Below are 11,804 nucleotides of genomic sequence, written 5' to 3'. Positions count from 1 at the left end.
CAATGAATTATGTGTTTCTAGTATTGAATATATATATATATATGTGTGTGTGTGTGTGCATAATTAAGAGAGCCAAGGAACAGCGTTAAACGTTTTCTCATCATTTTTTGGAGCTAAAATTTTATGTCTGTCAGTAACTTCACCCTGCTTCTTTTTCTTTGATCTGGATGGCCACGGATACCTTACATCTCTTAGCTTTAATAATGATTTATCCAACGTTTTTGAAATACTTCTGATATTAACTTTATCGGAATTGTTGTTGTTCCCCACTATTGAGCTGTTCATATCACTAACATCTATGCCGTGTAAATTTGCAATATCTATCAGTGTGATCTCATCCATCTCTTTAACATTTAAAGTGGGCTTGTCTTTGTATTTCTGTTTCAAAAATTCATTCCTTTTGTTCTGTGGATTGTTGTTCTCATCAACTTTATTTATAATTTCTGTGCTTTGTGTTATTATATTTTTAAAAATGCTTAAATCACTAGGCAAGCGCAGGATTTCGTATTTTGTTTCACCCATGAACTTTGGACAGTCCAAGCCTTTGTAATATTGTTGCTCTTGTAAAACCACCAGTTTTTCCAACATTTTAACATCATCTTTGAATGAATCGATATTGAATGAAGACTTTTTACTAGTTTTCTTGAATGAAGAAGTCAAACTAGGCATCTTGAAACTGTATTGGATATGCTTCTCGATGGGTTCTCTTAGAATAGGCGTCGTTGGTGAACTCTCCGGTATGGATTGAGTTTTGTCAGACTTTTTTACGAGATTTTTAGACTGTTTCTTCACTGATGCTTTTGATGTTTCTTTACTGGCTTTAACGGTGGGTTTCTTTTCCCTGGTGATCCGTGCAGTTTTCTTAACAGTTTTTTTCTCTCTTGCCATTTTGTACTAAGTGCATGCATGTTTTCTCACTGCTAAATACAGTTTGTACCCAGAAGCTTGTATCAATAAACTATTAATTTAAATATTTGTGATGAGTTAGACTACAATTTTTTTTATCTTATCGAATTTTTCACCGGATCGGTAACATTCTCGCCTAATGTTCATCTTCACCGGACATAAAATGAGATCTCATCGAACAAGCTTTAACTGAAGATATGAAGATATAATATTCTAATGGGAAATACATAGGCTACACATTGTGATTCTTCAAGTTTTTTCTGGCAAAACCAATTAAAAAGGACATGTCGAATGCTCAGACCAGTGGGTCGAAGTTCTCCTCGAATATCTTTGCTGTGATCAAATCATCATCCTTCTTCAATAACAAATGTATATGCGAGATGGATCTGACACTTTGCAGTTTTGAATAGTTTACAAACCACACATAGTTCTCCTTGGGGATCCCAAACTTGCCGGCGACATTAATTTGCAAGAATGTTTCGATCTTCTGTTGCATATGCTTGTTCATTGAAGGTAACTGAATTTTTGTTTTATCCGCGGCGGATTCTGTGAAGTCCTCTTCGTATAATGGCAATTTCACTTTCGACCATATAAGAATGTGATGAACGTCAGATTCGAAATTATACGGGAAGTCGTTCAAGCGCAGAGTGTACAAATCTGCATTGCTGAATGCAGCGTCTATTTTGTCGTTATCGGCTGGATATTTGTCGTCGTTCAAGTAATTCAATTCATCCTGGGTCCAATTGAGTTTCAACAGTAGAATTTCGCCAAAATTTAGACCCTTGGCCTTGATATCTTCGCGGTATTTGCGATAAACCTCGGACATGGCGCGAGTTCTTACGAGATGGTAGAGTTCCATGCTACTCACTATGCGTTTGACCTCTTGCCATGTTATGCTTTTTTGACCCGACGTCATGCTTCAGGGGGGGGTTCTCGAGCGCATGAGCACCTCCGGTGCTCAGGGGGACATGCCTATTGCAGTGCACCTCTCTTATATAGTAGCGCTCCGCCCGCTTTGCAAAGCGGGCGGAGCACAATCGGCCGAGGCATTACAGACGTCCAGGTGACCATACCCCAGCATCGCGACGAAGTTCACGTGACAGAGCAGGCCTTGTGCACGTGACTTACCTCCGGGTGACGCGCCCGGGCGCTTCCGCGGACGCCTCGGATAAACCTGCGGCGCGCGTGCCCAGATCTCTGCGGCCGTGCGCGAATTTCTGGCTGCGCGGGAGCAGAAGCAACAACAAAAGAAACGGGACTGCTGCGACGTTGTCGTGGGCCAATTGTGTTGCTCCAGAATTAAATGCGGGATCACCGCATTTGCGAGGAGCCGATCTTCGGCGCCCTGCAGCGCCGTCTGCACCACTTGCCGCATCTCGGTTAATCATCGCCCGCCCTCAGGGTCTTTGACCGCAATTGATCCACATGCACCCCCAGACACACGCGGACGCGGACGCACCTGAAATCCACAGCTGCCCTCCCCCCTCCCACCCCCGCCTCGGCTAAGCGTTTACTCTATCTGCAATCGCTGGACGACGCAACCAGCTGAAAATATTTCAGCAATGAGACACAACTGTAACCATAATTTGCAGCTCCGGCAGCTTATCACAAATCTCCTACTTATATAAATAAAGCGGTCCTGTCTCGCTTCTGGTAGCGGTCTCCTGGTCATCGGTTTGCATTGAGAAGCAGAACCTTTTTTTCTCGTTGCTCCTGGTCTAACAGATCACTATCACACACCTTTCCTCATACACTTACTGAACCCTGGTGATGGATCCCGTTTTCATTAGGAATAGCGACTATTCTAAGTATGGTACCTCCGTGTACCAACAACTGTACGGCGAAGCTTACAATGCCGGTGCAGCTGCGACAGCAGCTGCTGGGGAACTGTCTAGAAATTCGTCGCTACATCCGGATCAAGAACTGGATAACGATAACGTTACTATCGTCTCTGCTACATCAAAAATTAGACAAAAGTATAAGTCGTTGATTGTCTCGTCGAAGAAGTTTAAAAGCAATTATAGGCAGAAAAGAAGCTCTGCTCATCCAAAGAAAACAACTGGCAACAACAACAACGTGATTGTGAGGAGAAGTAAGCCGTCGGAAACTTACAAAAATATTCACGATTTGCCGCAGGAGGTTCTAATACATATCCTTACCTTCTTGTACGATCACCCACATGGGTCGTCTCCATCGTTCAATGAAACACTATATTTTTGTCTTTATGTCGACAAAACTTTTTATAAAGCCGCTAAACAGCTGCTATATTATAACCCACATCTAACGTCTTCTTATCGAGTGGGCCAATTAGTTACATCCTTGAGATTGTACCCGGAGAATGGTAAACTCATTAAGATACTGAATTTGTCAAAGTTAAAAAATGGACTGGTAAGTGCTACTATTACTACAGATGATGCAGCTGCAGTTGATACAGAACAACCAGTAGCTGATGCTGAGGAACCCCAATTGCAAAATGTGGAGTCACAGGAATTAAACACGTCAGATGGAACGACCTTTGTACAAGTTCAAAAAGAAGATAATACAATTGATATAGTTTTGGCGACCTGGAGAGACTGGAAACATAGGAATGATCCATTGTATGGTTTAGCTACCATGAACTCTTCACCTTTGAAGAAAATCAACTCGACTGCCTCACTACCACCTTCATCCCTTACAACAACACACACCAACTCTGCCCCGCACAATTCAACTATGACTCAATCCACATCTTCAACTACCTTCCAAAGACTACGCTCAAATAGTTCTACAAGTTCTATCTCAAATAGTATTATATCCTCATTCACTAGTTCTTTGACCCCAATGACATCTATATTAACAAGTACCTCCACAGGATCCCCAAATAATGGCTTACCATCAAGCATAAATGCCAGTCAAAAAGATCCGTATCCGAAAGCAGGTAGCATAATAAATAAGAAACAATGGTTAAAATATAAGTTAAAATTTAAGAACAATGACACTCCTGACATTAAGAAACCTGCCGTTAAAATGGCATCAGTAACTGAGAACGTCGCTGAGATCGCTTCAACTGCGGATGTGTCTGAAAAAAGTACAGGGAACTCCAACATTACATCCAATAATGTCACATTTGCTCAAGATGAATCACTATTGAAAAATATTATACAAAGACATCATCCTCGTGCCAATAAATTTCTGGCTAAATATGCGTCTTACCATGATTTACCATCAGGCTACATATTGCATCTATTAAATTTATGTCCAAATGTAACTTCGATAGATTTCTCGAATTTGGTGGTCTCGAATGATTTCTACATTAAACATGTTAACAAAAACTCGCTTATCAATAAAGCTCATAACCCTAGTATGTCAAAATTCGGTCATTTGACAAATCCCATGTGCAATGTTGGAAATAAAAATAACCTGCATCAAGATTCATTCATTCCAGTTAGATCAGAGTACAATTTGGAGACAGTATTTCTTACTGATTCTTCAAAGAGTTACGAATATTTTGGAAACAATTTAGAAAAGCAAAACTCCCAACACACGAAAAGCTACCATAGCCCTAATCATCTGACCTCGAACTATCCCCTGCCAATTGATAGCTCTACTAAGTACAGAGAAGAATATAGAAAAAATGTGAACAGCATTAGTAGTAACTACAAGCTAGAAAAAATAAAGTCTGATGAGATATTCCAAGAAATAATAAAAATAGAATCTAGATCACAAATTTTAGAGACCATTAAGATGAATAACATTACATGGTGCAGAGAATATATGGTCAAGAATTTTGTCCTGTCATTATTTTTAAAAAATGAAGATAAAGAAATTGATTTAAGTTTTACTAAATCAGGCTTAAATAGACGTGTTCCTTGGGCAACCACAGGTAATTTACGTGATTTGGTTGCATTGTTAATTTTAGATGAACTTAATCAAAATGATGACCTAGCTGTTGAAGATTTGTTTAATATTAAAAAGAAGACGCAAGCTCAGCGACTCAAATATAAAAAAGCTGACGTTTTGGAGGATTTAGTTATTAATAGTACAGGACTGTTTAGGATTAACTTTGGTCCTGGACAGTATGCAAATGAAAAATTTATTGATTGCAAACTTACAATTTTAAAATCAGAAAACTCTACAGATATATCTATTAAAAATGTCGTTGATGAAGCAATCGGTAAACCTTACACATCTTTAATTGTTTCATTTTATGCCAAAGACAATATATCTTTGGTTGGAGGTTCTTCAACACAAGAATTTAAAAATAAACCATGCAAGAAAGCAGATAGAATTACTCGTGAATTGCTTTCAAGAATTCGTGAATTATGCGGCGAAGAGTTGAGGAGAAGCATGGGTGAAAATAATTACTTACTATTAAATTAAAAAGAATCATATATAAAGTCATTAGCATCCACACACATATATATATATTTATAAAAATCTTATTATGATAGTTATTGCGTACTAGCAGTACCTTTATTTCTTAAGAACGTTATCGTAAAAAGCTGTTGCCACCTTTGTGGGATTATCGAAAGATAAATTGTGAGAGCAGTCTTCAATTTCAATAGTTCCTACAATCTGTAAATTACTATTTTTAAACTTATTAATAATAGTTCTGGAATATTCTAAAGGTGTAATCATATCATTAACGCCACATAATGCGATCACACTCTCTAAATTTGTATCTTCATTGGCAAGTTTCACAATCTTGTTCCAATCGATTGGATCCCACCCGTACAAGTATCCCATTAAAGACTTGCTCTTAATTTGAATATTGTGTGAGAATTGCAATAGCCGTAGATATATATTTTGTACGTTTTCTGGTATTATATCAAATGAGATATCATGGAAGAAGCTTTTAATACCAGAAGATTGAAGGCCTTTTGATTGATCGAACCTTTTCCTGTAAAAATCGAAGATCCACGACCAACTGAACATTGTTCTAATTATAAACCTAGTAGAATAATTTGACTTATCTAATCTAGTCTCGTGAGGATTCGGTGGTGCCAGTAATACTATTTTTTGGATTTGATATTCAGTCTTGTATTGCTGATAGAAATGTAATGCGAGATAACAACCCATAGAGTGTCCTGTTAAAATTATTTTTGTATTAGTGGTTAGGTAGCGAGAAAACACCTGACTCTTTAGAAAACCAATTATACTTGACATTGAATAATTAGCAATATTGTATTCATCATTGAACTCACTTTGCCCAAATCCAGGCAGATCCACTGCAATGAATGATTTGTTTGATAAGTCAGTCAATTTCAGTAATGGTAGGAATTGTTCTAAACTTCCGCCTAGACCGTGTATAAATATATATATCTCATCAATACTACTCTGCTCCTTTAAATTATGGCATATCCTTACGGACCCACTCAACCCCTTATCATCATTACTCACATCCAGGTATTGCTCATGTTCTTTTATAAATTTCAATTGAAAATTCTTTGTTCCTACCAGTAGATCGTTGCCAACCACAGTCATAAGTCTGGCATTGAAAAAAAGTGCCTGATACTCATTGACAATACCCTCCATGGTCAATGAATCGTCTATTTCAGGCCTGAAGTCGCATGCCTCGTTGATAGTCTCCATCAGGATGAGTTTTGGTCGATTAATTTTCGAAGTTTAGGATAGAAGAGTCTCCTCTGGCTGTACATCCCCTTGATATTTGGCATTTTAGGACCAATAACAGCTACATAAACCATTACTTTTCTTATAACTGTCCATCGGTTCCTAACAATTATAAAACTTGCTTCATCGCTGCGTTACAGAAGATCTTAAATGTCAGGGTACGTGGCCGAGGTTCTTGAGATCTTGACACTCTCCAGAAACGATGCTTTGTTGTTCTTTAATGGTTTAGGTCTACCTTGTTTTTGCAAAGGTTGCCAAGGCAACTGTCTTCAAGTGAACCATTTGTTGCTTCAAGATATTTCAAATAAGATTCTGGTACAATTATTGCATTGTTGCATTGTGTTTATTAGGTTGGAACAATTGACCAACAGAACTTTGTGTTTTCCATCCTCCAAACAATACAGACTTATACCATGGGTGCAGATGATAAACAGAAGAAGTTGGTGACAAAGCCATCAATTTTGTTCAAGAAGTATCAAAGACAGCTTAAATTTGCTGGTGCAAGTTTAGTCGTTATTTTTGTGATGGCATATATCATTGCAGGCTTTATGAATATGAACGGTATGTTGGAAACTGATAGCTATAATTTCAGTAATAATATTGAGAAGAATACCCAAAGGGTATCTAAAAATGATATAAATCAATACTCACATATTAGTGACTTCGAAGCACCTGATCCGGAGATTCGTGTTAGACCGGATGATTACAAAATGCCATTTACTGATATCTCTCAAAATGTTATTCACCCTGAGGATGATGGGATTAGAGAAAAAGCAGCAATGGTTACTCTGGTGACAAATTCAAACTTGTATGAATTGACTAAGGCAATTAGACACGTTGAAGATAGATTTAATAACAGGTACCATTATGACTGGGTCTTCTTAAATGATGAAGAATTCACGGATGAATTCAAAAAAGTTACTTCAGCGTTAGTCTCTGGTAAGACCAAGTACGGTTTGATTCCAACAGAACAATGGTCCTTACCAAACTCCATTGATCGTGACATTATGAGAAAAAATATGAAAATAATGCAAGATAAAGAAGTTTTATATGCTGATTCTGTGCCATACAGAAATATGTGTCGTTACCATTCTGGTTTCTTCTGGAGACATCCGATATTAGATGATTATGAGTTCTATTGGAGAGTCGATCACGATATTACCATCTTTTGCAATATCCAATATGATATTTTCAAATTTTTAAGAGTCAACAACAAAAAGATTGGTTTCATCTTATCTGTCACAGACTATATCGAAACTATCCCAACTCTCTGGTCTACTGTCACTTCTTTTTTTGCTGACTTCCCACAACATTTCAACAAAAACAATTTAATGAATTTCATCTCAAATGATAATGGTAACACCTATAATAGATGTCATTTCTGGTCCAATTTCGAAATTGGTTCGTTAGAATTTTTCAGATCAAAAGCATACAGAGATTATTTTGATTATCTAGATAACTCGGGTGGATTTTTCTATGAAAGATGGGGTGACGCACCAGTTCATTCTATTGCTGCTGCCACTATGTTAGACAAATCAGAAATCCATTTCTTTGATGGTCTTGGATTCCACCATCCAAATTATTTCTCATGCCCGGTTGAAGAATCGATCAGAATCCAAAATCAATGTGTATGTGATCCAAAGATTGATGATACATGGAAAGAAAAATACTTCTGTACAAAGAATTACTTCAGAGCAGCAAACTTATTGATTCCAGTCGGTGCTCAATCCAAAACATTTTAAATAGGTTTCCTTCAAAAGTTTTGAATCTCTATATACTTTGTAAAGTAAATAATTATCCAATATAATACACAGTTGTTAATATAAACCTTAATTAACTAACAATTAGTAAATGATACCTTTCCATCTCAATTAAAGCCTCTTGCCATAGTTTTGGACAGCTCTTAGTAACGTTTAAGTGTGGCCGATGACTATCAGAAAATTCAAAACTAATCAAAGCTCATCTGAGAAACAAGATCCTTTGAAAGTTATTTAAGTAGGTTGTGATCAAACAGCAGTAGGAGGCCAATTGGGTATAGTATTAGGACGGCTTAATAGTGGAAGTATACACACGCACATAGATATAAATATATATATCCTTTAGTGCTACTGAGACAGGTGATTCGTTATCGAGGAAAACTCGATGATCATGGTGGTTACACCAAGTAGCACCAATAGCTTGCTAATGGTCGCAAGTAGGTTAGTGCCTAAGAACTCTATGAGTATTTCACATACCATTTGCCAGCTCATACGAAGGTCGTCATACAGCACAGACCCAAGTGCTCTATTGTTACAAAAGAATTTGATTCAAAAAAATAATTCTCTCTATAATTATGGAGTGGCTACTGTTCGTTGTACAATATTTGATGATAAAGGTAATATCGATGTAACAGCAGAAGAACTCAAACGTGAAGATATTGTGTCAAAGTATGGTGTATTACCAAGAGATTTACGAAAAATTGAGAAATCCAAGAAGTATGATCTGGTTTCAAGTTTATCGGTGCGAAAGAATAGTATTATATTGAATTTACTAAATATTAGATCAGTAATACAGGCAAATAAAGTGATACTATTTGATTCGGTAAGTGCTGGCATATCGTTGGACTCGAAAGCACATAAAGATTTTGTCAATGATTTAAGAATCAGACTTTCTAGAGATTTTCAAACTGACAGTCTAGTGGCAGATAACTTACCTTATGAATTTAGAGCTTTAGAAGCTATGTTCATCTCTACAATTTCAAATTTAGCTAGTGAAATGAAGGTACTAATAACAGTGAGTGAAGGAATACTACAAGATTTGGAATATAATATAACAAAGGATAAACTAAAGTTCCTGCTTCAACAAAATAAAAAACTGACAGTATTCCACAGGAAAGTATTACTGGTAAGAACAATGATAGATGAATTGTTAGAACAAGATGAAGAACTATGTGCAATGTACTTGACAGATAAAAAAGATGGTCTTCTACGACACGAGGACAATCATACTGAAATTGAAATGCTTTTAGAGACATATTACACTCACATAGATGAAATTGTACAGAAAGCAGGCAGTTTAATATCTGATATTAAGACAACAGAAGAAATTATAAATATCATATTGGATTCGAACAGAAACAGATTAATGTTACTAGGTATACAGTTTAGCATTGGACTATTATCTCTTGGTGGGATTATCTTTTTTGGCTCATTGTATGGTATGAACGTGGAAAATTTTATAGAGGAAACAAAGTATGGATTTTCATTAATCACTCTGATTTCAATTATTTCAACGTATGTTCTCTTCAAACATCAAATGAAACGATTAAACAATTTACAAAAGATGTCTCTCACAGAAACCAAAAGGAAACGGAAATTAAAATAATTACCTTGTAATGAACAGCATGTAGAACATGTTAAACTAAATAAATAAAACATTTAAGTCATACTTAAAAGCTTATAAACCATGTCATAGTACTTTTATTAAACCTTCTTATATGTGTCGTTTTCATTGTTGCACCCAATAATAAAGGCTTTATGTGCCTAACATCGCAAAATTAATAGTGAACCTCAAAAATATAAAAACTGTTCTATAAATTTTATTGCTACCATTTTAAAACAAGATGTATTTCAGTAGATATTTTGATATCTACTAGAACAGAGGATTATATTGATTCTTATTCGGTTATCTAAGTATATTAATACAAGAATAATATTTTTTATTTGAGAACTAAGGCTTAGTGTGATCGGCTTGTTCATATCAATATAGCTCTGTGGCACATATTTAATTGTTAATTAAATTCCTTTATTTTATGAATCACTAGCAAAGCAGTTGAAAATAGATCTAATGAACTTTGAGGATTACTTTTCATTTCAAATATTCTTTATTTTCTTACGTGAAACTTTGGAAATTGTCGTTATTATATCGATATTACTAACTATTGTTAGACAAGGTTTATCTGTGGATAGCGGATCTCAGAACACCACTGGACTTGAAAATGAAGTTGAGAATGAGAACAACTCATTAACAGTATCTAAAACTAATACAGCATCTCCAGTTAGTACAACTGTTGAAACCTCAGAAAATCAACCTTTGACGTTCGAAGAAGAAGAAGAAGTTTTTGAGCACCCAAGAGAATTTACTCCATCTGTGATTGCCAATGACGAACATATAGACAATTTTAAACTATATAAGAAACTCAGAATTCAAATTATCTCTGGGGGTATGTTTGGCCTTGTCTTGTGTATGTTGATTGGTGGTACCTTTATTGCAATTTTCTATCATATCGGTACTGATTTATGGAGTGTAAGTGAACATTATTATGAAGGTATATTAAGTATTATTGCATCCGTTATTATATCAGTAATGGGGTTGTTTTTCTTACGTATGGGTAAGTTAAGAGAAAAGTTTAGGGTGAAGTTAGCATCGATGATCTACTCCGAACATGGTAATTTATTAGAACGTCAAGCTGTAAATGATTCTAAAAATGTTGTTAACTTTAGCGAAAAGTATGCCTTTTTTATTCTACCATTTATTACGACCTTAAGAGAAGGTTTAGAAGCTGTTGTGTTTGTTGGTGGCGTAGGGATAGATCAACCTCTGTCATCCATTCCTCTTTCAATGGCATGTGCGACATTCATAAGTGGTATTTTTGGTGTCTTTTTCTTTAAATATTCATCCTCTTTATCATTAAAAATTTGCTTAGTCGTAGCAACCTGTTTCCTATACCTTATTTCAGCTGGTCTATTTTCGAAGGGTGTATGGCAATTGGAATTGCAAGATTATGTGAATAAATGTAACGGCCAAGATATGAGTGAAGTTGGAAGCGGGCCAGGTTCTTACGATATTACAAGATCTGTCTGGCATGTTAATTGTTGCAATGGTGAGACTGATGGGGGTTGGATGATTTTAACTGCACTTTTTGGTTGGACAAATAGTGCTACCTATGGGTCAGTTATTAGTTATAATATTTATTGGTTAGTGTTAATTTTGATTATTAAACTATTGATGATTGAAGAACAAAAGGGTTACATTCCCGGCATCCCAATTAAATGGCAAATGAAGAGAATTAAGAAAAGAATGGGCATTGCAAAAGCATCTATCGATCTAAGATCCAACATACCTTCAGTAACCTCTAGCGAACCAAACTCCGCAAATGCCCCTAGTCAGAGAAAGTCAAATGATAGTAAAACTCCATTGATTAGCAGAGAATAATCAGAAAAAATAAATATATTTCTTATTCTCAACATTGCCTATTAAAAGTTAAATTAAATATTAATTTTGTCGATAAAAAGAATGTGTATATATAA

At 36.0% G+C, this 11,804-nt stretch overlaps 7 protein-coding genes across 7 annotated transcripts; 4 read left to right on the top strand and 3 right to left on the bottom strand.

The window, feature by feature from the left end:
• Positions 1 to 63: 63 nt before the first annotated feature.
• Positions 64 to 888, bottom strand: TPHA0L01630 (uncharacterized protein; the record flags this gene model as incomplete). Its single annotated transcript, XM_003687902.1, has 1 exon — positions 64 to 888. One exon carries the CDS (start codon positions 886 to 888, stop codon positions 64 to 66), a length of 825 nt encoding a protein of 274 aa, XP_003687950.1.
• Positions 889 to 1,201: 313 nt separating this feature from the next.
• On the bottom strand, positions 1,202 to 1,822 carry HTC1 (Htc1p; the record flags this gene model as incomplete). The annotated part of the gene is made up of 1 exon (XM_003687901.1): positions 1,202 to 1,822. One exon carries the CDS (start codon positions 1,820 to 1,822, stop codon positions 1,202 to 1,204), a length of 621 nt encoding a protein of 206 aa, XP_003687949.1.
• An 854-nt stretch (positions 1,823 to 2,676) lies between these two features.
• Positions 2,677 to 5,265, top strand: COS111 (Cos111p; the record flags this gene model as incomplete). The annotated part of the gene is made up of 1 exon (XM_003687900.1): positions 2,677 to 5,265. The coding sequence occupies one exon, from the start codon at positions 2,677 to 2,679 to the stop codon at positions 5,263 to 5,265; it is 2,589 nt and encodes an 862-aa protein (XP_003687948.1).
• Positions 5,266 to 5,358: 93 nt separating this feature from the next.
• Positions 5,359 to 6,477, bottom strand: LDH1 (triacylglycerol lipase; the record flags this gene model as incomplete). The annotated part of the gene is made up of 1 exon (XM_003687899.1): positions 5,359 to 6,477. The coding sequence occupies one exon, from the start codon at positions 6,475 to 6,477 to the stop codon at positions 5,359 to 5,361; it is 1,119 nt and encodes a 372-aa protein (XP_003687947.1).
• Positions 6,478 to 6,929: 452 nt separating this feature from the next.
• Positions 6,930 to 8,258, top strand: KTR3 (mannosyltransferase KTR3; the record flags this gene model as incomplete). The annotated part of the gene is made up of 1 exon (XM_003687898.1): positions 6,930 to 8,258. The coding sequence occupies one exon, from the start codon at positions 6,930 to 6,932 to the stop codon at positions 8,256 to 8,258; it is 1,329 nt and encodes a 442-aa protein (XP_003687946.1).
• A 400-nt stretch (positions 8,259 to 8,658) lies between these two features.
• Positions 8,659 to 9,879, top strand: MFM1 (Mfm1p; the record flags this gene model as incomplete). The annotated part of the gene is made up of 1 exon (XM_003687897.1): positions 8,659 to 9,879. The coding sequence occupies one exon, from the start codon at positions 8,659 to 8,661 to the stop codon at positions 9,877 to 9,879; it is 1,221 nt and encodes a 406-aa protein (XP_003687945.1).
• Positions 9,880 to 10,341: 462 nt separating this feature from the next.
• Positions 10,342 to 11,709, top strand: FTH1 (Fth1p; the record flags this gene model as incomplete). The annotated part of the gene is made up of 1 exon (XM_003687896.1): positions 10,342 to 11,709. The coding sequence occupies one exon, from the start codon at positions 10,342 to 10,344 to the stop codon at positions 11,707 to 11,709; it is 1,368 nt and encodes a 455-aa protein (XP_003687944.1).
• Between the last annotated feature and the right edge of the window lie 95 nt (positions 11,710 to 11,804).

The sequence above is a fragment of the Tetrapisispora phaffii genome, chromosome 12, assembly GCF_000236905.1.
Source record: "Tetrapisispora phaffii CBS 4417 chromosome 12, complete genome".
Taxonomy (NCBI): Eukaryota; Fungi; Ascomycota; class Saccharomycetes; order Saccharomycetales; family Saccharomycetaceae; genus Tetrapisispora; species Tetrapisispora phaffii.
The sequence above is the reverse complement of the archived record's forward strand: the minus strand, read 5'-3'. Positions and strand labels throughout refer to the sequence as shown.